This window comes from Mustela putorius, unplaced genomic scaffold (genome assembly GCF_011764305.1).
Source record: "Mustela putorius furo isolate JIRA1106 unplaced genomic scaffold, ASM1176430v1.1 tig00000827_pilon_pilon_pilon, whole genome shotgun sequence".
Classification (NCBI taxonomy): Eukaryota; Metazoa; Chordata; class Mammalia; order Carnivora; family Mustelidae; genus Mustela; species Mustela putorius.
The window spans coordinates 8204072-8226391 of record NW_025421489.1 but is presented as its reverse complement, the minus strand read 5'-3'; the positions used below and the strand labels follow the sequence as shown (position 1 = coordinate 8226391).

Below are 22320 nucleotides of genomic sequence, written 5' to 3'. Positions count from 1 at the left end.
CTTCTAACTGCATAAATCCACACTCCCAGAAGGAAGCAGATTAATTGTAATGCACATGTGGGGAGGGTGACTTTCAAAAACACAAGAATTCTGGAGGCTAAAACATGTTTCTCTTTAATAGTGGTTATCTTTGTGTGGGAGAATTGAAAGTTACTGTTATTTGTGTGTGTCTCTCTGCAGTGGGTTCATACAACTTCTGTAATGAAACAATTTTGCCATTTTGCTCTTATTAATACAGATACAAAGAATGAAGGAAGAATCGTGACTCTCTATAAGCTACATTACACATCAGTTGGGAGTCCCATCTCATATTGTACAAGAGCCAATAGTTAATATATTGTTGCAAATATTCAAAAGATCTTTGCCAAAAGTCACTGTAGAGTTGTTGTTTTTTTTTTTAATGCTTTATTATTTAAACCTGGAAATAGGTACTCGCTTCGGCAGCACATATACAAAACCTGGAAACAGGTCTCAACATGATTGTGCAATTTAAAGCTACATCTGATTATTAACCAAGGACTTTTTAAATCTTACTTTGTTCAGAAGGGAAGGGGATAGCACACAATTATGCGTGTGTCGGGCCCTTTCTCTCCATATTATGGGATTTCTTAAGGACAGAAACTTTGTATCCTCGCTGAGGTGTGAACTGAACCTTCCTCAGGGTGATTGAGTTTAAAATGCCAACACTTTCGGAACACTGAAAAAAAATTAAATTTAATTTAAAAATAAATAAATAAAATGCCAACACTTGTGACAATGGGCCTGAGGCCCTTTTAGGGATAGAGTTAGGCTTCCTGGTATTTTTGTACTATGCTACTCCTGCTGAGAAGCTCTCTGGGAAGATTAGGGATCCCCTAGGATACGAGTTGGTGGGGGGAAAAATACCTATCTCTCCTGTTGTGAATCTTACTGGAATAAAAAATTGCAATGCATTCGGTATCTCCCATACATTTTACATTTATTTCACAAGAATATAAATATTCTGGTTATTGATTTATGATACCATAATTAAGGTGCATTCAATCTGTAACTTTTATTCAAAAGCCTCTATTCTACTGTATTTTCTAGGATTTATATCATGAAGATTGGTCTTAGTCCATAGATGAAAGGTTGGGGGGGGGGTTGTGGAGGAAGGAGGAATGAAGGAAGAGAGAAAAAGTAACAAAGATTTTCTTTAAAAAATCTTCCATTTGCATGAGACTTTACAGAATAATCCCCTCTCCACCACGCCAAAAAAAACCTGTAATTTGGAAATCAGTGATGGAATTTTATGTTTACTTTAAGAGATCTAGAAGTGTGTATTTCTTCAGAGAACTTTAAAAATGCAGTTCAATTAGTACAGAAAATTAGTATCTTCTCTTCTCAAACTTGAGTCACCTTATTTATAAGAAGAACTTGGACTAAATTATTCTGTAAATCTTTTTTTTTTTTTTTAGATTTTATTTATTTATTTGAGAGAGAGAGATGACAAGTAGGCAGAGAGGCAGGCAGAGAGAGAGGGGTAGGGGAAGCAGGCTTCCTGCTGAGCAGAGAGCCTGATGCGGGGCTCGATCCCAGGACCCTGGGATCATGACCTGAGCTGAAGGCAGAGGCTTAACCCACTGAGCCACCCAGGCGCCCCTATTCTGTAAATCTTAACTCGAGCTAATCAACCAACCAAGCTTTGCAATTTCTTCATAGTTACTGTTCTGAAAATGCATACTGTTATTCAGTCTATGGACTTTCTTTCAAACGGTCTCAGTTGGAGAAGCAGTTCAAAGTCATTTTGAGCTCAGTTAAACTCCTTGCTTTGAGCTGTGATTACTTTCATGTCCTAATTAAAGGGGCAAATGGGTCTCCTGCATCTTGTTTGGAAAGTCACAAGCAATCAAGAGCAGGTTGATGCTATGACTGATAAGCATCTTCATTGGTTTCTCCTGTCCAATAACGTGTGTATCATATTGCTTATTTTTGAATTGTCTTATGGCACAGGATATACTTTCTGCAGCAGGGTGATGGAAAGGAATCATTAAATGAAAAGATTGCATGCTTTGTCTCTGGAGAATGTTTCAACGGCAAGGGCTGCATGACAGACATACCATGTGCCTGTTACTATAGAACTGAAGGGCCCTTTCCAGCTGTTTACACTTCGGATGCAAAATGGCAATTTGACATAGACTAACAGTGTGATGTAGGCATCTGCGTAAAAAGGCTACATATGGAGCATGCCCAGTGCGGTGAGTGCGTCCTCCGCCCTCCCCCTCCAGATCTCTGAAGATAAGGCTTGAACTTTGCACTTGCAAATGTCACTGCATACGTTTTGCACTAGGGTTTTTTTTTTTTTAAAGGTTCTCTTACAACTAATTTCCTGTAACAATCCCAGAGCAGAGAATATTGAGTGTGATAAGATGCATCAAGTTTAGAACGAGTTGATGCCTGTCTTTGAATGCACTTGAAGTGTTCTTTATTTTTAAAGCAATATAAGGCATTCGAGTGTTTGGGGGTTTTTGTGTTTTTTTGGTGGTTTTTTTTTTTTTTTTTTTTTTTTTTTTGCACCCCCGCGCCCGGAATGGGAAAATAAGAATCTCCTTGGATCTGAGTCCTCCGGGGTAAGGCGTGAAAGCCCCGGAGGCAGGAAGGGACGGAGAAGAGGGGCTTGCCCAGAGCATGGATAGGAAAGGAGCCGGGGCGCTCCAGGGCTCAGCGCGCACTCAGGATCTGTGCCCGGGGCTGCAGCTGCGGATGAGAAAGGCGCTGTCTGGCTAATGAAGGCCACCTGGGTCAGGCTTCTGAAAAGAGCCAAGGGAGGAAGGCTGAAGAATTCGGATATCTGTGTAAGCTCAAGGGCTTTCGTCTGGGGGAGACTCTATATTGTCGTTGCTGCTGCTGTCCTTCCAGTGAGTGCTGGCAGGGGCTCCCGTGATTTAGTAATCTGAGCCTGATCGCAGGAGAGGGAGCAGGGAGAGTCCTGTAATTGTCTGAGCTCCTTTTCCTATGTTGTTATTTGTTGCCAGAGAAGCTATCCCGGGCAGGTGTTTTCTTTAGGCGGCGTTTATTAAATGTCTGTTTAAAGCTATGGAAAAAAAAAAAATGTGTTGCTTGAGAATGGAGTGAAGCCGGCTGCTGTTGTCTTACAGTTTTGTCAGTGAAGGTATCAGGTGAATGGAAAGGTACCGAAGGATGCTTAATGTTAAAAGGGGAGTCGCGGCAGAGAATTGAAGTTTATAACTCGTCAGGCTTTCTTTTATGATTTTAGTTAGTCGTTATCTTCTTCCCCGATGTAAATCCTTGATTTAGCCTGTCGTCTCTTCTTGAAGCCACCCTTGAAACCCCTCTATGCCCTTCAGCTGGGCACTGCACCACGGAGCCGGTTTAATTCTAAAGGAACTTGTTCAGGCTTCCAGAAAGCATAGTCCTTGGAACCCTCAGCCTGGGGAAGGAATGGTAACTTGGTAGGCGCAACTATCCCAGGGAATGGTCTGCAAAGGAGAGCATGATGTTTCTAGATGGCTCGCCACAAAATGGATTATTTTCTCCTCTTTTCAGGAATTTATAGCAGAGTCGAGGAAGCTAACTGCTGTGTCAATGAGACTTTTCCAATGCAAACATCATAGATGGGATCTGTTTTAAAATGCAAATTTTTCTCTCAAGGGTTCGGCAGACTCCTACACCAGCCGTCCATCCGATTCAGATGTTTCTTTGGAGGAAGATCGGGAGGCAGTGCGCAGAGAAGCAGAGCGACAGGCCCAGGCCCAGCTGGAAAAAGCAAAGGTAAAACCATTTCTCTCCTGCCAAGGTCTTTCTTTGCCAGTCGTGCCGGGTCTGAGATGGGCCACCTGTGGAAGTTTCCTTTAAAGCATATGTTTGGACTCTTACAGTGTGTCATTGTCTGATTTTAAACAAGTGCAAGAAAGGGAGTGTGTTTGATTTCCTTGATAGAAAAAGGCAGGGTGATAGATAAGAGTGGTCCTGGCTTTTATCTCGTTTTATAATCCAACCAACTCGTTTCTGTAGGTGGATATTTTATTTAGACACACAGAAAAGGATGCCCAGATAAACAAAGGGGAAAAATCTGCTTCTGGTAACAGAACGATTTCACTTCATTTTTCCAGTAAACCATTCCTCTGCCCAGAAAAACAACTTTCTTCAAGACGATGTGTATTTTCATAGGCTTGAACAGTCTCTCCCCCAAATTTTACTCCATAGATGTTCTATAGTAGTATTTTCTTATACTGAAAAAATAGGTTGCGTAATGCTTTTCAAAAATATGCCATAAAAGATTTTATCAGTTAAAAGTGTTCCTTCCCTTGGAACCTGTTCTTAAAATGAAGTGTGTATCTATGGAAGAGGGACTGGAAATCAGAGATAAGATCTGTAAGTACAGTATTAACCAAGACAGTGGGTTCGTTTCACTAATTATAACGATGTGAATTCTTTTTCCCATGCAGTCATTCGAATGGCAGCTTTTTCTAAAAGCATAGATTGTCGTTCAAGTTTACGGAGTCTTGGGGATACCCTTGGGATCTGGGTAGCTTGGAAATGAACCCATTTCGCATGGTGGTTGGTTTTCTTTTGGGAAAAAAAAATTATATATATATATATATATATATATATATATATATATATATTGCTTTGGAAAAAGAAGAAGTACTGTGTTGATCTTGCTTAAAAAAAAATCAGGGGTGGCATTAGACACTCTTGCTGGTTGCTTCTTCCGAGATGAGTAAAATCTCTGTGTGTTGCTATGGGAATTGTGACTTGGAGATTCTGGCTGGAATGCATGGACGGCCCTTATGTAATATTCATGGCCTCTAGCACAGCTGCCAAAGTAGTTTGCGGAGGAACAGCCAGGAGGCCTTGACTTTTAAAAAAGCAGTCTTTCCATACATCAAAACAGTGTTCTCACCTCATGCGGGCAGGGCAGTCATTTCCAGATCTGACACCATCTTGACTGCAAGACAAGTCGTAAACAGCAGGAGCGGGGAGCTGATAAAGCTAGGTGTGGCCCGGTTGCCATCAACTAATCTCTCCCAGGTGTCCCCCATTTAAAACGTTTTGGGGAGACACTGAGGATGTAGCTGGAGGACATAATGCTCCATGAAATAAGCCAATCACAGAGGGATGAACCCCGTGTGATTCCACTTAGAGGAGGCATCTAAAGCAGTCACACTCCTAGAAGCAGAGTGGCACGGTGGTTGCCAGGGGCTGGGAAGAGGAGGAAGAGGAGGAGGAGGAGGAAGTGGCGAGTTGCTAATCAACAGAAAGTTGCAGTTATGCAAGATGAATAAATTCGAGAGATCTGTTGTACAACGTGGTGCCTAGACTTAGCACAACTGTATGTAGCACTTCATATGTTAAAAGGATAGATCGCTTGTGAAACGTTTTTACACAATTAAAAAAATATAAAATTAATGGAGAAAAACAACAGAGGTGTGCCTAGTGAAGTTCATTGCCACATGTTTGCAGTGTAGCTAATATATGTCGAGATTGAGAATCTGAATCCTTGTATTTTGTATCGGGGTGCAAAGAAGAGTCTGGGAAAAAAAAATAACAGTCTGTGTTCCAGAAATAAGTGTTTTATTTGCACTAATTTATTCATGTGATTTTCATATACCAAAATTAACCAGTTTCTCAGATTCGTATCACATGATCGTACAACCCACTGTCTTATAGGTTTGGTTTTCAAAGTTTTTAGTTATCTGGTTGGGGAGTTTTTGTCCATAACCGTGTGTTGTAAGTCCTCAGTTAAAATGACCCAACTGTGTAGAAATTTTAAATATCTTTTAACCAGCATGGACCAAAATCCTGTTTCCCAAATCAAACCAGGTTCATGTTACTTGTCATACAAACTAAAAAGTTTATCATTACAAATAACTTAGAAGATGAAAGAAAAACGAAGATAATTTAAAAACCAAGGCAAAACAATCAAAACGTTTTCTGTTTAATGAAAATGGTTTATTGACATCCATTTTTCTTCCTTAAAATTAGGGTTTTGGGGTTTTGGGGTTTTTGTTTTTAAAGATTTATCTATTTTAGAGAGAGCAGGAGCAGGGGGTACGGAGGGGAAGGCAGAAAGAGTCTTAAGCAGACTCAGGGCTTAAGGAGGAGCTGGACACAGGGCTCGATCTCATGACCCAGAGATCCTGACCTAGGTTGAAACCAAGAGTGGGACACTTAAACAACTGCCCCACCCAGGTGCCCCATTAGGTCCCTGTCTTAAACCTTTGATGTATTCAAATGAGTTACACTTCGATAGGTGACAATTTGAATATATTCTGAAAGACCCTGGAAGGACTAGGATTTAAGTGTGCTTTATGTGAAACTCCTGGCTTGGTAGGACTGGTTTATTAATTCCAGGACCTCTGAAGAAGAAATGCAAAAAAGGGGTTGGAGATGGCTTTTTCATTAGCTTATTTTTATTTTTATTTTTATTTTTAAAGATTTTATTCTTGGAGTGCCTGGGTGGCTCAGTTGTTAAACCTCTGCTTCGGCTCAGGTCATGATCCCAGGGCCCGGGGATAGGAGAGCCTCGGGCTCCCTGTTCTTCGGGGATCCTGCTTCTCACTCTCCCTCTGCCTGCTGCTCTGCCTACTTGTGCTCTCTCTCTCTCTCTCTCTCTCTCTGTCAAATGAATAAGTATAATCTTTAAATTAAAAAAAAAAAATTTATTCTTAAGTAATCTCCGCATGCAGCGTGAGGCTTGAACTCACGACCCTGAGATCAAGAGTCGCGGGCCCTTCTGACGGAATCCGCCACCAGGTGCCCCTCATTAGCTTATTTTCTCCCTTCCCCTCCCACCAGGCCTTTCTGTCAGTACGACTTTGTGGGCCCTATTTTGAAAGGAAGCTTTTAAAGTTTAAAAATACATGAATTCATCGTTTAATTTTAGAGCGTCGAAAACACTTCGCACGACCATCTTGGAAGAATCGAAAGTTTCCCACACTTCTGTTGTAATCCTTATGGATAGCATCATTCCCCCCCCCCCCGGCAGGCAGACTCGCTCAGTGGGCGCTGCATCTCCCTGCCCCCGCCCATCACGTGCGGTGAGATCCCTGGGAAAGAGCCTGGAATAAACCGCAGCAGCCTTTTCAGATCCTGGCCCTCTTTAAGTGAGAACGACCTGACCCGTTCATTGCCCTCAAGAACGGGTCTGTGACAGGAGGCGATGGGGCGAGGAGTACAGCTAGAGATGTTGCCTTTGGAAATTCAGTGACCTGCAAAAGGTTCTCTAACCAGGCGCTCCGTGATTCCAGTAAAAGCCAGTACTTTTCATGATGGTTTACCCTTCAACTGGGAAACTCTACGGTGAACAAATTATGTATTAATTTTCAGACAAAGAAAAATCAGCTGACTTGATTTTGCCGTTCTCTGCAAATCTTGCCTTATTTAAGCTGGTGCTCTTTGATTTTTTTTTTTTTTTTTGCCTTCCAGACAAGTAATACATGGACTTAATTTACTCCCACAGTGATCTTTTTTGAAAGGCCTCTTTAGTGGGGTGTAATTCATTCACGCGTTTGAAATATACAATTTGGTGGCTTGGGGAATATTCACAGAGGTGTGCAACCATCATTACGATCAACTTTGGAACATTTTCATTGCCCCTTAAAGAAATCCCGTGTTCTGAGCTAGCACCTGAGCGCCTTTTTCCCAAGCCCCCTAGTCCTAGCCACTCTCCAACTTTCTGTCTCTGTAGATCTCACATATAAATGGAATCGTGCAGTAGGTGGTCTGTTGCGACTGGCTACCTTCATTTAGGGATGTTTTCCGAGTTCACCCTGCTACAGTATATGTCAGTACCTCGGTCCTGTTTTTTGCCCAGTAATATTCCATTGTATGTATATATTTATCCGTTATCGTTCTGTGGACATCTGGTTTGTTTCCACTTTGAGCTATTGTGAATAATGCTGTGATGAACATTCGCGTACAAGTTTTTGCATGAACATATGTTTCCATTTCTCATTCGTATATATCTAGGAGTGAAATTGCTGGGTCATCGGACCATCTTTTTCTTTTTTTTTTTTTTGGTTAATTGAAAGAGGAACTTTTTTCTTTTCACTCTTACTCCCCAGAACTGATGGCCTTCTGCTCGAGGTGCAGAGACTCTGAGTTAGGAAGTCCGAATGTGGAAGGGATTGGCACAGACTTGAAGTAGGCTCAGTGCAGTCTTCTTAGTAGAATGGATTAACGTGAAATTTTAAATTGACTGTTCTCTCATTGGTGCATAGCACCTTGGTGGGGAAATTGTATTAGGCACCGTTGGTGAGTACACAGGCTACAAGGCAGGAGCCACAGAAAAGAAATAAGCAGACTGCAGAAAGCTTCTCCTGTTTGTTTGGGGAGAAAAGTCTTGGCCTTAGATCTTGCTTGTAGAGTAGAAATACTGTAGGGGAGTCAGGAGCGTCAGGGTGGGAAGACTGCCCCCTACTGGCGGGAACAGAAAGCCGTTGCAGAATGGACACAAGAGTTCGGCTGAAAAATAGAAAAGTGGCCAGTGGCCTAATAAGTAATGTAAGCGAATGCCAACATAGGAAATGGCTGGCAGCAAGAAAACATGGAAACTTCTAGAGAAAGTTGTTTGTTTTTTTTGTTTTGTTTTTTTGTTTTTGTTTTTGTTTTTGCTTTTGTTTTTTTGGAGATCATGCCAACTTGCAAATATCTTAATTCTAGCCTCACATTTAATTCCTAGTTTGGCTAGTAACAATATTCAGGTATGATGGCGATTCTTCTTTGGAACTTAAAAAAATGTGATTTTGGTGTTTCTGCCTTCCAGCATTGTTGATATGCTGACCAACGTCATTGGGGTTTTGAGGGTTTTGTTTTTTAATTTTCTGCAGTATGTCAAGGACTGCTCTGCTTTTGGTATTTTAAAATTTTGCCTTGGTGCATCTCTCGTTTATCGTGCCCGACTTTTCATATGAACATTCATTATAAAGGGCCAGTCACTTCAGTTCTGGAAAGGGACCGATTTTTATTTTGATCATTTTCCCCAGTGTATATTCTTCTTTTCTGGATTTTCTAGTTTGATGAGAGCTTTCTTTGGATTCTTTTCTGTCTCTCTGTTTTACTGTCTAGTCTCTCTCCATTTTACCTTCAAACCCACCCATTGAAATGTTTAGATTTGACAATTTCTGATTCCCAAGAGCTTTCTTCTCTCCTCTTTTGTAGCTTCACTGTTCTTATTCCATTGCTGTACTATTTTCTCTTACATCCCATGAGCTATTCATTTTAATTTTTCTGTACTTCTTCAAACTTTTAAAATTTGGTCTTATGTTTACATACTGGAGACTGTCTTCAGAGATGTGCTTTTTGGCAGTCTACAGGGTCTTGCTCTTAAATACGTATAAAGCCCACTGGAAGTTCTAAGTGCAATAGCAAAGCTTCTTGGCTGCTCATCTTTTATAGGTGGACTGGAGGGGGACGTCTTTCCTTTTGTCTGGTTCATGTTCTCAGACTCGAGTCTCCAGCCTCTCGGTACTTGGTGTTCTCACGCTTTCTACTTTGTTAACTGCCACTGTCACTTTCTATAGTCTACATTTTTGTCGACTCTCCTCTCATTTCCTGTTCTTTTTGTCTGTGGGTTTATACTTTCTCAAAAAAAAAATATTTTTAGGAAGAAGCATATGTTCATTTGACCATGTTTTATTCCCCCATAGTCATCAGTAAACATATTGTATATAAAAGAGAAAATGTGTTTCTCCTATTGTCTTCATCCATAAAAGCCTTAGACAGTGGGAGAATCTGACCCAATTAGAAATCCTCCCTGAACCAGTCTTTTCAGAAGAAAGAAAAAAAAAAAAAACCATGAATATGTGTATTCACCTTCAGCCTGAAGATGACCTTTTAATTCCCAAAATGTTAAACATGTTTTTAGAAACGTGTCTGAGTGGGTAACTTCTCTGGGAGGTAAGGACAAAGCGTATGTATATGCCTGTATTACATACTTTCTCAAACCTATCAGAGAGACTATTAGAATCCAGAAAACATATGGCAGGTATTAAATGAGAAAGCTGCTTATAGGAAAACACCATGTTTCATGGGTAAAAACCTAGCAGAAAGTGCTCATCATAGAAGACACATGGTAGACCTTCTTAGGACGATGTTTTAGGCTAAACTCCTTTTCCCATCATTAATCTCAATGCTGCCTTTCAGTTTTTGCATGGAAAAATGGTCAGCTCTCGTTGGCTCCTAGCAATTACCTTCCAAATAGAAGTAGGAGACTGGCTAAAAGGTCAGATCTCCAGTAGCTTGGGTTAATTTAAATACACATTAGCTTAGATTGCCTTTTTTTCCTACCTGTAAGAAAACAAAAACTCATGCATGTGACTGGGGAGGTATAACCCTGAACACTGGTGCTTTTAATCCTGCTCATCATACTTGGTAGGTGACAGTTAACAGTAACAACAGTAACGACAACATCTGTTGCAGGATCTCTGTTCAACAGACACTTGGAAAGTAGAAATGCAAAGCTCTGTATCTTCAGAGCATTTTGAAATACTTTTGAGCGGTTATGACCATGAAGTACATACAGCATTGGATGGGGGCCTGGACTGTCTTTGATATCCGAAAAAGTCCTTCTTTGTTCTCTCCGCTAGCTTTAGCCACAGAGCAAATCTTGTCACCTTAAAGCCCCCACCATTTTTCCTCTGGTCCCCGTTCTCTTCTGTGCATCGCTGGCCTGTTGGCAGGTTGCCTGGTGACTAGGTGTTCTGGGATGGCCTCCTGCAGGTGTGGAGGTTGGCATCTCTGAGCTTGCGGGGTTCCTTTTCCTCCTCTAGTGTGGGTTTCTCAGGCCTCCGCAGGCTGGTTGGCTCCTTCTCCTGCTGGTTTAAGGGCTACAAGCACACCGAGTGAGTGAGCGCAAGCCCCACTGGGAAATACTCGCATCCTTTCTGTGTCCTGTTTGCTGAGGCCTCGTTGGTGACAGCACACCACATGGCTAAGGCCGGAGACTCTGTGCAAGGGGATGACCCCAGGACCTGGATTCGGCTGGTGACTGGTTGCAGCCTTTTTCTGCAGAGTCTCCCATCTTTTTCTCCCTTCCCCTTCTGGAAAAAGAGCTACCTCCTTACCTTCTAACAGAAGCACCTGTCTTCCTTCCCGTCTTGCCCTTCCTGTTAGTGCCAACCTTCCGCAGAGCAGGTTTCGTCCCCATTTCCAGTTCTCATTTCTTCCCCAGCTCTCTGAAACTCCTTTCGGTCTCTACTGATAGTGACTAACCTCTCCCATGACCTCATGAAGCCAACCGACGTTTCATCAAGTGTTCCCTTGACTTCTCTGTAAGCCTCCCCTTGTTCTTCTTCCCTACCAAGTCCCCTTTCTGCCTACAACACAAGCCTGTTGCTGCTTCTCCTCTGGCTCCTTTTCCGTCTCTTTCGCTGCTGCATTCATGGAAGTCCATCCAGCCATGTGCTCCGTGCTCGGACCTCGACCCTGTGGCTTTCATGGCGTTAGGCATGCCATTGGCTTTCAAACCGTTGGGTTCCTCAGGAGCTGCTGCAGAGGCAGAGGGGGGCCCCGGCAGGTTGTGTTCTGTGCATTCCTTCTAGAATCAGTCAAGGCGGCTCCCTCCATTCATCTGACGCACTGGGACTCCCGTGTATGTTTCACTTGAGCCCCCCAGGTGCCGCTCCACAAGGACTTTTAAACCACTGCTGTCTTTCCCCTTCCTGTCTTGCACTTCCTACAGCTCCTGCTTTCCATCTGCAGCTCTGCCCCAACCTCTCTCCCTGGTGTTAATGATGTCACGTCCTCTTCTCTCTGGCCTCCTGATCCGTTCTGCGCCCTCCCCCTCCACCACACCATTTAAAATTGAGCTCTCCACTTTTTCTTTGAAACCCTTTCTTCTCTGCGTGTTCCGACCTCTGTCAAGGTTAACTTCATCCTCCTAAGTTAGACGGAGGCTTGGCAATTTTCTTCTGTAAGGGGTCAGATAGGGAGTATTTCTGGAGCCTCCAGTCTTGCGGTCTGTGTCACGGCCTCCCAGCTCGGGGCTGCCCGGACTCCGATTCCGTCTCTGCCATGGACGGGTTGCCTGACCTTTCGGCGAGCTGCCTGTGAGGTTGTGGTTGCAGTAGTGATTGTTGTGTGAGCTGATACATGGTATGTGTCAAACGCAGGGTTCCCGTCTGGAACCACTGGTACCCATAGCTCCCGCCCTCCAGTTCAGCGCCCGCTGGGGAGTCTGTATGAAAAGTTAAGAAACCATTTCCATTTCTCTTTAGTGAACACTGTATACTATTTGGCGGCTGTCGTATTCAAATGACTCCTTTCTAACTTAGTGGTGAGTGCTGTGTGGCCAATCTGTAGGTCCAGTGGCTTCAGCAGCCCTGCATGGGGAGTCACGGGCATGTCCTCGATCACGGGACCTTTACAGCAGCTCGCCGCATCAGGTCAGGTGGCATCCCCTCCAGCCCGTGACCGGGGCCCACGTCCTGTCTCCCGAACTGGACTTTGAGCCCCTTCAGAGTAAAGGTGTTCTCTGTGCTTCATCTCACTGGACGGATTCCTACCTTCATCAAGAGCGAGCTAACCTGCCCCTGTGCTCTGCTCACATCTTCTAACACCTGAGTATTTTAGGAATAAAATTACATATTGCCTTCTATATCATTATGGTTATATTTATCTTGACAGTGTACCTAGGAGTATGGCTAAGGGTTATAGGTTTTAAAGAGCGCCTGATTATCTAATTCAGCACTCTTTGAGTGGTTTATGGTTTTCTTCACAGGTTCTAGAGGGCTGAAATTTGCCCACATTTAAAACTACCCTCTTGTGCAAGAACCCTTATAAGGACTGTTAACATAATACAGACTTCTGGCTATTTCAGAGCCATAAATGGATTGGGAAGGATTATTATAAACTTTGCAGCTCAAGCTTTTTTTTTTTTTCTTTTTCCTTTGAGAGCTGTAACTGAACATCTTTGTTGTATCATTATAAACACAGCTATAAATACATGATTTTTCTCCTTTTTCTTTGCCCGATTTGAATGGGGGAACACAGAAAGACCTTTCCAGGCTGCTTAAAGTTGTCATCCTCCTGCTCCACTCTTGAGTTGGGCCCCCAACAGCTAAATGAAAGATGACAGAAACTGGGAAACAGTAGAATTTATTCCATTAGTGAACATTTGATGGGTGATTATGCTGTTGAGCTGGGAGCTAGAAGAAAGGAAATCAAAGATGTGTTAGATGTGGTTTCTCCCTCAAGAAACCCAGGGTCTAGTGATGATGCCCGATGTGTGTGTCACTGGCTGAGCACCCTCATGTGGTAAGTGTTAAAGGAGCAGCAGCATGGCCAGGTGGTGCTTCGAGGGTCCTGACCAGGTGACCCTCAGTTCTGGTTGGGGGGAGGGGAAGGGCTGGAAGACACAGGGGGGCTGGTGGGATTACTGATGCCCCCATTGTTATGTGAATGTCTCCTTGGAGCACAACCTTGGCTAACCTGCCGCATGCATTCTAAGGTTGGCAGGATTGATTGCTAACCCAGGGCTCCCACAAAGGCTGTCCTTTTGGTTTAATTTTGTTTAAATCCTACTTAGTTCCAATTTCTGTGAACTAACCACATGAAAGTTTTTTTTCTTTTGTTTTTACCTTCTTCACCGTTTTGATGAGTACAGTGCAGTAGTGTTAACTGTGTTCCCATCGTTGCGTAACAGATCTCTAGAACTTTTTCATCTTGCAAAAATGAGATTTCTATACTTATTGGACAACAGACAGCAGCTCCTTGTCCTCCCTCCCCCAGCCCTTGACAACCACCATTTTACTTTTCATGATTTTGGCTACTCTAGGTACCTCAGATGAATGGAATCATACAGTATTTGTCCTTTGCTGACTGGCTTACTTTACTCAGCATGATATATATCCTCAAAGTTCATGTCTAAGCAGGTGCCAGAATTTGCTTTTTTTTTTTTTTAAGACTGAATAAGATTCAGTTCTATAAATATACTGTATTTTCTATTAACATATAATGTATTATTAGCCCCAGGGGAACAGGTCTGTGAATTGCCAAGTTTACACACTTCATAGCACATACCTTCCCCAATGTCCATAACCCCACCACCCTCTCCCTATCCTCCCCGCAACCCTCAGTTTGTTTTGTGAGATTAAGAGTCTCTTATGGTTTGTCTCCTTCCCGATCCCATCTTGTTTCATTTATTCTTCTCCTAACCCCCAAGCTCCCCATGTTGCCTCTCAACTTCCTCCTACCAGGGAGATCATATGAAAATTGTCTTTCTCTGACTTATTTCACTAAGCATAATACCCTCTAGTTCCATGCACGAATATGCTGTATTTTCTTTATCCATTCATCGGTCAATAGCCCTTTGGGTTGCTTCTGATCTCTTGGCTATTGTGAATAATGCTGTGTTGTTGTTTCTATCTTGGATTTTTTTTTAGTGGTCTTGTTAAGCTATTCTATCAACAATGAGTAATTAAAGGTGATGTCATACAGTGTCTCCGTCCTGAGCTTTCCAGTGGGTTTTGCTTTGCTGGATCCTTTGCCACTACTGAGTGAAGAAGGGAGGGCAGATATAGTTACCCCACTTTATGAATGAGGAAATTGATGTGGATATAGAAAGCTCTTGGCCAAGGTCGTTGAACTCTCCAGTGGCAGAATGAGGACAAGGACCTAGGTTTTTTGGTAGGATTCTCTTACATTCTTTCACCTAATCAGTGAGCACCTCTTAGAAAGATGGAAACCAAGAACACACTAAGGTTGCCTCTTTGTTTAATGTTCTGCAGGGATTAAAGGATGAACACAATTTTTTTTCTTTAATGACGGAAGCAAAAAAAAAAAAAAAAAAAAAGACAACCATTACAACAATTTTAAAAATAAAAATGCCACCTCTGCTTTTTTTTTTTTTTTTTGGCTGTTGAGTTAGATAGCACAATTGGAGTTTCACAAACAAAATATTCATCTTTATTCCCACACTTTAAGTTTTGCTTATGGTCCTTATGCCACTGATTTGGAAAGAATACAGTTTTAAGAGAGGAATTTTCAGGATGTGTATGTGTACTCTATTCTTGGTTCAATGGAATGTGCTTGAAAATATTTAAGTAGGATCTTCCTAAAGAGAAATGGGAAAATAACCAAATATCTAGGAAATATGTTGTAAGAAGGATGTTGAAGAAACAGTTTAAGTAGGCCAAGGGAGAAAAGATCAAACTTAACAATGAAACTATTTGAGAAGAGGTTTCCCAAGTTTCCCAAGTTTCGTCCTAGTCCTACCAAAAAACAAAACAAAAAACCCAAAAAACAAAAACAGGAAGGGTCTAAAAATCATAGCAAAAAATATAAATAAAATTGGCTAGAGAAGGTTGAGAATATGTTGTCAAGAAAGACTAGGAAACTGCCTCAGTGATGGTTTAAAAGAAATTTTTGTGTCTTAAACAAGTGTTGCTGTTGTCTTTGTAGAAACTAAACCCTGGGGGCACCTGGCTGGCCCTGTGGGTCAAGCATCCAGCTCTTGATCTCAGGGTCCTGAATCTGAGCCCCATGGTGGATGTAAGGATTACTTAAAAAAAAATAAAAATAAAAAAGATACAAGATTTGAAAAAAACAACTAAACCCTCTCTTTAGGAAAGGAGATGATGGGCTTAATTAACTGTCAATTATTTATGTTCTAGTGACTCTCTAATAGTTCTTTCTACTGACACTTGCAGGAATAGCCCATTGCTTTAAAACAAACCAAAAAACAAAAACAAATTTAAAAAAGTGTCCGTTCTTGAAGATTGGAGGCTGACACTGTGCTTCCCTACTCCTTCCAAACCAGGCCAGGAGGAGTATTTGGCAGGAGCTGGGCAAAATGTAGGCAGTCAACTCTTCCCAGTCTTTTATGCTTTCTGGTTCCATTCCCTGGACCTTAAACAGTTTAACTCTCCCTTTTGTCTTCTTAAAGGAACGGTAGTCATCCTTGAATAAATTCGTAACTGGACCAATTTTAATCTTACATTGGAGTCAGCCTACATTCCTTACGGATGAAAGTCATGATACAAGTTTGTTTATTACAAGGCAACGCAGCATCACACATTTGCCCAGAATTAAAGCCAGTCTTTGGCATATGCCACTTGCTGAATTGTGCGAGTCGAGGGAGTCTGGATCATGTCACAGGTCCCCCCATGGATGCACACAATGAGTATAGAAATCATTTGAACAGGTGATGATGTTCACATGCTAAATCACTGCATTATTCATAGAACATGCGTACATTTTTGGTCACCTCCCTTGTGGTGAGCGTGATGCTAGAAGATAGGAAATGAGTAAGTCTTGTTCCCTGATCTCTAGGAGCTCCACCAAAGAGGACCTATAAATGTACCAAATCACCTTACTCCTCTCCTACCTTCAAAATGAGAGAGGGAAACTGAGCAGACTGGGGGGCAGGTTTCACAGCTCCCACGTGCACTAAGGTTTATGAACTGCCATATATTTCGTGCCCGTTTGACCACATGCCTCAGAAATGGCATTTCAGACATACCAGGGGTATCAGCATCCTCTCATCCAGGGGCTCAAAAGTCCACTAAAGGGAGGTAGCCCAACCTTAAATATTTCATTTAAGCTTAACACATGAATAAATGTATACCCTGGCACTCATCTTTTGCTACAAAACCAGTTCATGTTCTTTGAGTAGAAGTTTAATGGCTTTCTCATTGGTACCCGTACAACCATGTCCAGTACAGTGTACCAGGGCATTTGAGTTTGACTCTGTCCAAAGGGCCTGGGGTTCCAGAAAATACGAGAAGAAACGAAAAGGATTAATTTAAAAACCTAGTCCTTACTTAGACCTTAAAATGGTACTCAAAATTTCTCCTAACTACCTTAGTTTTATAAAACATGAACCATTTGTTTCTAGTCTCATACTTTTTGCCAAATGTCTTAATAAAATAAAAGGGCAAGATCTGGCATAAAATGCAGCATCTTTAGAATGAAAGAGAGGACTTTGAATGATGTTTCTTTTTTCTTAAAAGAGCATATGTCTATAAAATGTTTTGATCTTCATAAAGGTCAGTCAACTCCTAATAAACTCGAGCCCAAGAAAAACTAGGAGTTCAAGTTAAAAACAAAAACAAAAACAGGGCACCTTAACATTTTGACCCTTGAAATAACTTTTTGTACTTCCCTGAAATATGTATGCTGTTTCCTTGGCTGAAAATGTTCATTGTAACATCACCAGTAGGGGACTCTTTTTTTTATAAGATTGTTTATTTTTTTCTTAACAGTGTTTCTTCACCTTTTCTGGATTACAAATGTCTTTGAATATATGATAAAACCGGTGAGCCTTCTCCAGAGAAGGAGTCAGTTTCCATGCCTTCTAGCTGGGTTGATATTTCCAAGTCTTTGCAGACCTCTGAAATCAATGCATGTTTCCTAAAGGTTTACAAAGTACAAGAACCTTTGTTGAAAACCCCAGCGGTTCTCCATGTAGAATGGCAGATGCCGCCCGAACTACGGGACATTACCCTCAGGAAGAGGCATGCTTTGCCTTGCTCTAGATACTTGAGATGATCACATACATTTGTCTTGGAGTTTTCCTTTGAGCCATAGTGTTTAGTCTAGTGTGGAACCAGAGGTTAGGCAAATATACAATATTCCAAATACTTTCACGTGCTGTCTAGCTGTGAAGGGTGTCCTAGTTTAAACAGTTGTCAGTGGCTCGCCATGTCCAGGTTTTGTTTTGCTTTCAGCGTTTTCAATGACTTGTATGAAAAGGAACAAAACGGAAAGATGCTTTCAAGTTCAGCAAATCGTGAGAGCTTATTTTTCTGTGGCCGGTCCTGGCTACCTGCCTCTGTTGGCTTCCTGGTCTGTGAGCTTCTGAGCTGCTTTATCCTGTGTTAACGCCCATAAAATATAATCTGCATATTTACGCTGTTTATTCTTGCCTGGAATATCTGTTTGATTTGGACACTGACGAGCTGTTTGGAGGGGAGCCTGCCTGCAGGTTACAGAACATTAAGGCTGTCTGTTGCCTAATTGTCTTTCTCCCTCCCCCAGAGGAGACTGAAACCTCCTGTCATTTTTCTGGCCATCTTGGAAAAATAATTGAAATATTACACGTTTGCAGCAGCAGGGCTTTCCCCTGCCCAGAGCTCTAGGAATCCATTGAGAGTTTCACTGTATTCAGCAACCGTGGGCTCTGGTCTGATGTGGCTCAGGCTCTGTCCCAGCAACCCTCCCTCTCTCTACCTCACCTCTGCCCCAAATGACTCGGTGTGTTCCTGCTTCTTACAGCCTTTCATGCCCCTTTGGGTTTTGTTTTTCTCCCCAAACATGGAAACTGGGAGAAATTTGAATTAAGATTGTCCTGTTGACACTTACAATTTACCTCCTTTGTGGAAGCGTAGAGTCAATGAACCACGTGATAGTCAATGTGGAGTCAATGAGTCACGTGATAGTCAATGTGGAGTCAATGAGTCACGTGATAGTCAATGTGGAGTCAATGAATCACATGATAGTCAATGTGGAGTCAGTGAGTCCGTGATAGTCAATGTGGAGTCAATGAATCACGTGATAGTCAATGTGGAGTCAATGAGTCCATGATAGTCAATGTGGAGTCAATGAATCACGTGATAGTCAATGTGGAGTCAATGAATCATGTGATAGTCAATGTGGAGTCAATGAATCACGTGGTGAGGGAGTGCTGGGGAACGTGTGACCAGAGCCCAAAATCTTTGGATGTAACCACGTTTTGCTGTCTGATTCTTGTGACTTAACTGTTTGAGGTGGTTCTGTCTTATCCTCCTAGTTACCTGCGCCCTTGGAGAGGGGAAGTGGGAAGTAGAGTTTGTTTCTCCTGTTCCAGTGAGTGAGACACAGAATGGCTCTTGGTGACTTTGTGCATTTCTTTTCTTTCTTTATTTTTTTTTTTATCTTTTTATTTACTTGACAGATCACAAGTAGGCAGAGAGAGAAGGGGGGAAGCAGGCTCCCTGCCGAGCAGAGAGCCCGATGTAGGGCTCAAGCCCAGGACCCTGGGATCATGACCTGAGCTGAAGGCAGAGGCTTTAACCCACTGGGCCACCCAGGCGCCCCAACTTTGTGCATTTCTTAGTGGGGAAAAAAAAAATTGAGAAGTTTCTGGTAGAGATAACTGAAGAAGTCTTTTCAGAAACTGTTTGGAGTAGGGTCCCCCTTCACCAAGGCCACTGTGTAGGGCATGGGGTGATGGAACACGTAGTAACCACATCTGAGCATGTGGTCTCTGAGGGAAAAAGGGTACTCCTCCAAGTGGCCAGATTCCTGACTCACAGCTGCCAAGACTTTGCATTCTTTGTCTTAAGCAAGAGTCCTTTACAGCCCAGTTTCTGAAGAGCTATTCTATTACGTAAAGACGAGATTTTTAAAAAAAAGATTTTATTTATTCATTTGACGGAGAGAGGGATTACAAGTAGACAGAAAGTCAGAGTGTGGGGGGGTAAGCAGGCTCCCTGCTGAGCAGAGAGCCCCATGCAGGGCTTGATCCCAGGACCCTGAGATCATGACCTGAGTGGAAGGTAGAGGCTTAACCCACTGAGCCACCCAGGCACCCCTAAAGATGAGATTTTTAAGTTGGACTATCTTTTAGAGAAATTGACATCTATATGTAAAAGATACCTTGTGCGTATTGTGCAAACCTATTTCCAGAATTCCTGGTCGTTTTCAGGTTTGATCACTTTCTTTTTTGGAATAATTAGTGAAGAAGAGAGAGAGTAACATAAAGGACTCAAACATAAGACCTAAAAATGGCTGATGAGTTCCTATGTGTAGACTATCCGATCATTCGATTTGCTCTTGTTTTTTGTTGTTTTTTGTTTTTTGCTTTCATTTGCTCTTGTAACATGGCTGAAGGAAAAACTGATTATATGACTTCATCATCATTGGAAAGAGTTTGTCTTCTTGTTGTACTGGTGGATATGCTATAATGAAAGACTGATAAGTAATAGTGACATTTTCTGCAGGTGTTGACTCTAAGTATATTATCATGTAATAGAATGATATTTAAAAAAAGGATGTCCCGGAACACCTGGGTGGCTCAGTCGGTTAAAACCTCTGCCTTTGGCTCCGGTCATGATCCCAGGGTCCTGGGATTGAGCCCCACATCGGGCTCTCTGCTCTGCGGGGAGTCCGCTTCCTCCTCTCTCTCTCTCTCTCTCTCTCTCTCTGCCTGCCTCTCTGCCTACTTGTGATCTCTGTCAAATAAATAAATAAAATCTTAAAAAAAAAAAAAAGGATGTCCCCCTCTCTATTATATTCTCAGGAAATTAAATACTACCTTAAAAAGATGATAAGCCATGCCCCCACGGCCCTGATTAAAGATAGAGAGCATTGCAAATAGCCTTAAAGCCTCCTTTCTGGTTCTTGTACTTGACATCCTCCCCATCAGATGATTCTTACCCTGAATGTGACGTTTCTCATCTCTTCCTTTTCATTCTGTTTTGTCGTACCATACATGTTTACATTCCATATAAACTACGGCTTCATTTTTGTTTTTTGAACCATTGTTTCAATGGCATCCTATCACGATGTTCTTTTTTCACTTGCTTTTTTCGTGACATTACCTTGGTTATATTGTTACTTTTACCCATATATGGTACCATAGCATAGGACTCGCCACATTGATCTGTCCTCCTAACAGTGGATGGTTGAGCTAGTACACACAGTCCCCCCGTGGAAATGGTTTACTTGTCTCTCGGTTACACGTGTGCAAATATTTCTCTAGGATATGTGTAACCAGCAGTGGAATTGTTGGCTCATAAGGTATGTGTGTTTTTACTTTCACTGGATAAACACATCTGGTCTTTGAAGTGGTTATCTTGGGAGCACCCGGGTGGCTCAGTCATTTGGGCATCCGGCTCTTGGTTTCAGCTTAAGTCATGATGTCAGGGTCTTGAGATTGAGCCCCACATCAGGCTGTGCACTGGGTGTGGAACCTGCTTGGGATTCCTTCTCTCCCTCTATTCTCCCCCTACTTGCAAGTTTGTGCTCTCTCTCTCTCTCTCTCTCAAAAATAAAATAAAATGTAAAGTGGTCATCTTAATTTGTACTCCTGCCATCATGGGAAGAGCGTTCCCTTTGCTCTGTATTCTCCATATCCTCAATACTGTCAGACTTGAATCTGGCGAGGGGCCAGTCAAGCAGGTGCAGAATTTAAAATCTCATTGTGGTATGGTATTTCTATGATTGCTTAGGAAATTGAACACTTTTCATGTATTTTCTGACCTTCGTTTTCTTCTCCTATGCATGGCTTTGGATTAATTTTCAATCAGATCATCTTTTTCTATTACTTTGTAGGAGGACTTCACATACTCTGTATCCAGTTATTTTGCTGGTTATTTGTATTACTAAAAGCTCTTAATCTGTGGCTGCTCTTTTCACATTTTCGTAGCATTCTTCGTTTGAATCAAGTAAGTGTCCTCCGTCTCTTCTCTTCCTGCTTGTGCATCGGGAATCTTGGTTAAGAAATTCTTCCCCACCCTCAGCTCGTAACAGATTCCACCTCTATTTCTAATAGTTTTAAATTTTTATCTTTCATCTTTAATTCCTTAATCTCTCTGGAATTGACTTTTGTGTATGGGGTGAGATAGAGATCTAATTTTATGTAAGAAATAGCTGATTCTCTCCCTAGTGGTCTGAAATGCCTGCTTACTCGGAAATCAGTTTTTTATGTGATGAATTAGGTTTGTTTCTAGGCCCCTTTTTCTGTGTCAGTGTCCTAATACCAAATTATTGCCGCTTTGAAGTCAGTACTGGGAGGGGCATCTGGGTGACTCCATCATTAAGCAGCTGCCTTCCGCTCAAGTCATGATCCCAGGGTCCTGGGATCGAGCCCCAACCTGGGCTCCCTGCTCAGTGGGAAGCCTGCTTTTCCCTCTCCCACTCCCCCTGCTTATGTTCCCTCTCGCTGTGACTCTCTCTGTCAAATAAATACAAAAAATCTTTAAATAAATAAATGAATGAATGAATGAATAAAATGAAATAAAAATACTGGGCATATCAACCCACTGTATTCCTCAGGAAAGAATGAGCTATACTTAGATCTTTGTCCTTCAGATAAATTGTAGATGTAGCACCTGTGAAATTCACCACACACACACACACACACACACACACACGCATACAATGAAAACAGACCAAAAAACCCCCAACACACAAACATACACAGCTGAGATTTGGGGTTACATTTAAATCTATAGATGAACTGGGGAGAAAATGCCTTTGTTGTACTCTTGAGTCATCTTTCCATGAATATGAAATATCTTGCCATTAATTTCATTCTTGGGGCACCTGGGTGGCTTAGTCATTAAGTGTCTGCCTTCAACTCAGGTCATCATCTGGGATCCTGGGATCGAGCCCTGTGTCAGGCTCTTTGCTCAG

General features: G+C 42.1%; 1 protein-coding gene across 8 annotated transcripts in view; it reads left to right on the top strand.

Moving 5' to 3' along the window:
* CACNB2 (calcium voltage-gated channel auxiliary subunit beta 2) overlaps window positions 1-22320 on the top strand; it is a 380199-nt gene that overhangs the window by 255404 nt on the left and 102475 nt on the right. For 6 of the 8 annotated variants that reach the window (XM_045085008.1, XM_045085009.1, XM_045085007.1 and 3 more), the window contains one exon: window positions 3631-3750. In XM_045085008.1, the coding sequence (XP_044940943.1) occupies window positions 3631-3750 (120 nt within the window). Of the gene's footprint in view, window positions 1-2525; window positions 2814-3630; window positions 3751-22320 lie in introns of those variants that run through there. The other 2 variants (XM_045085013.1, XM_045085011.1) reach the window with 1 other exon arrangement.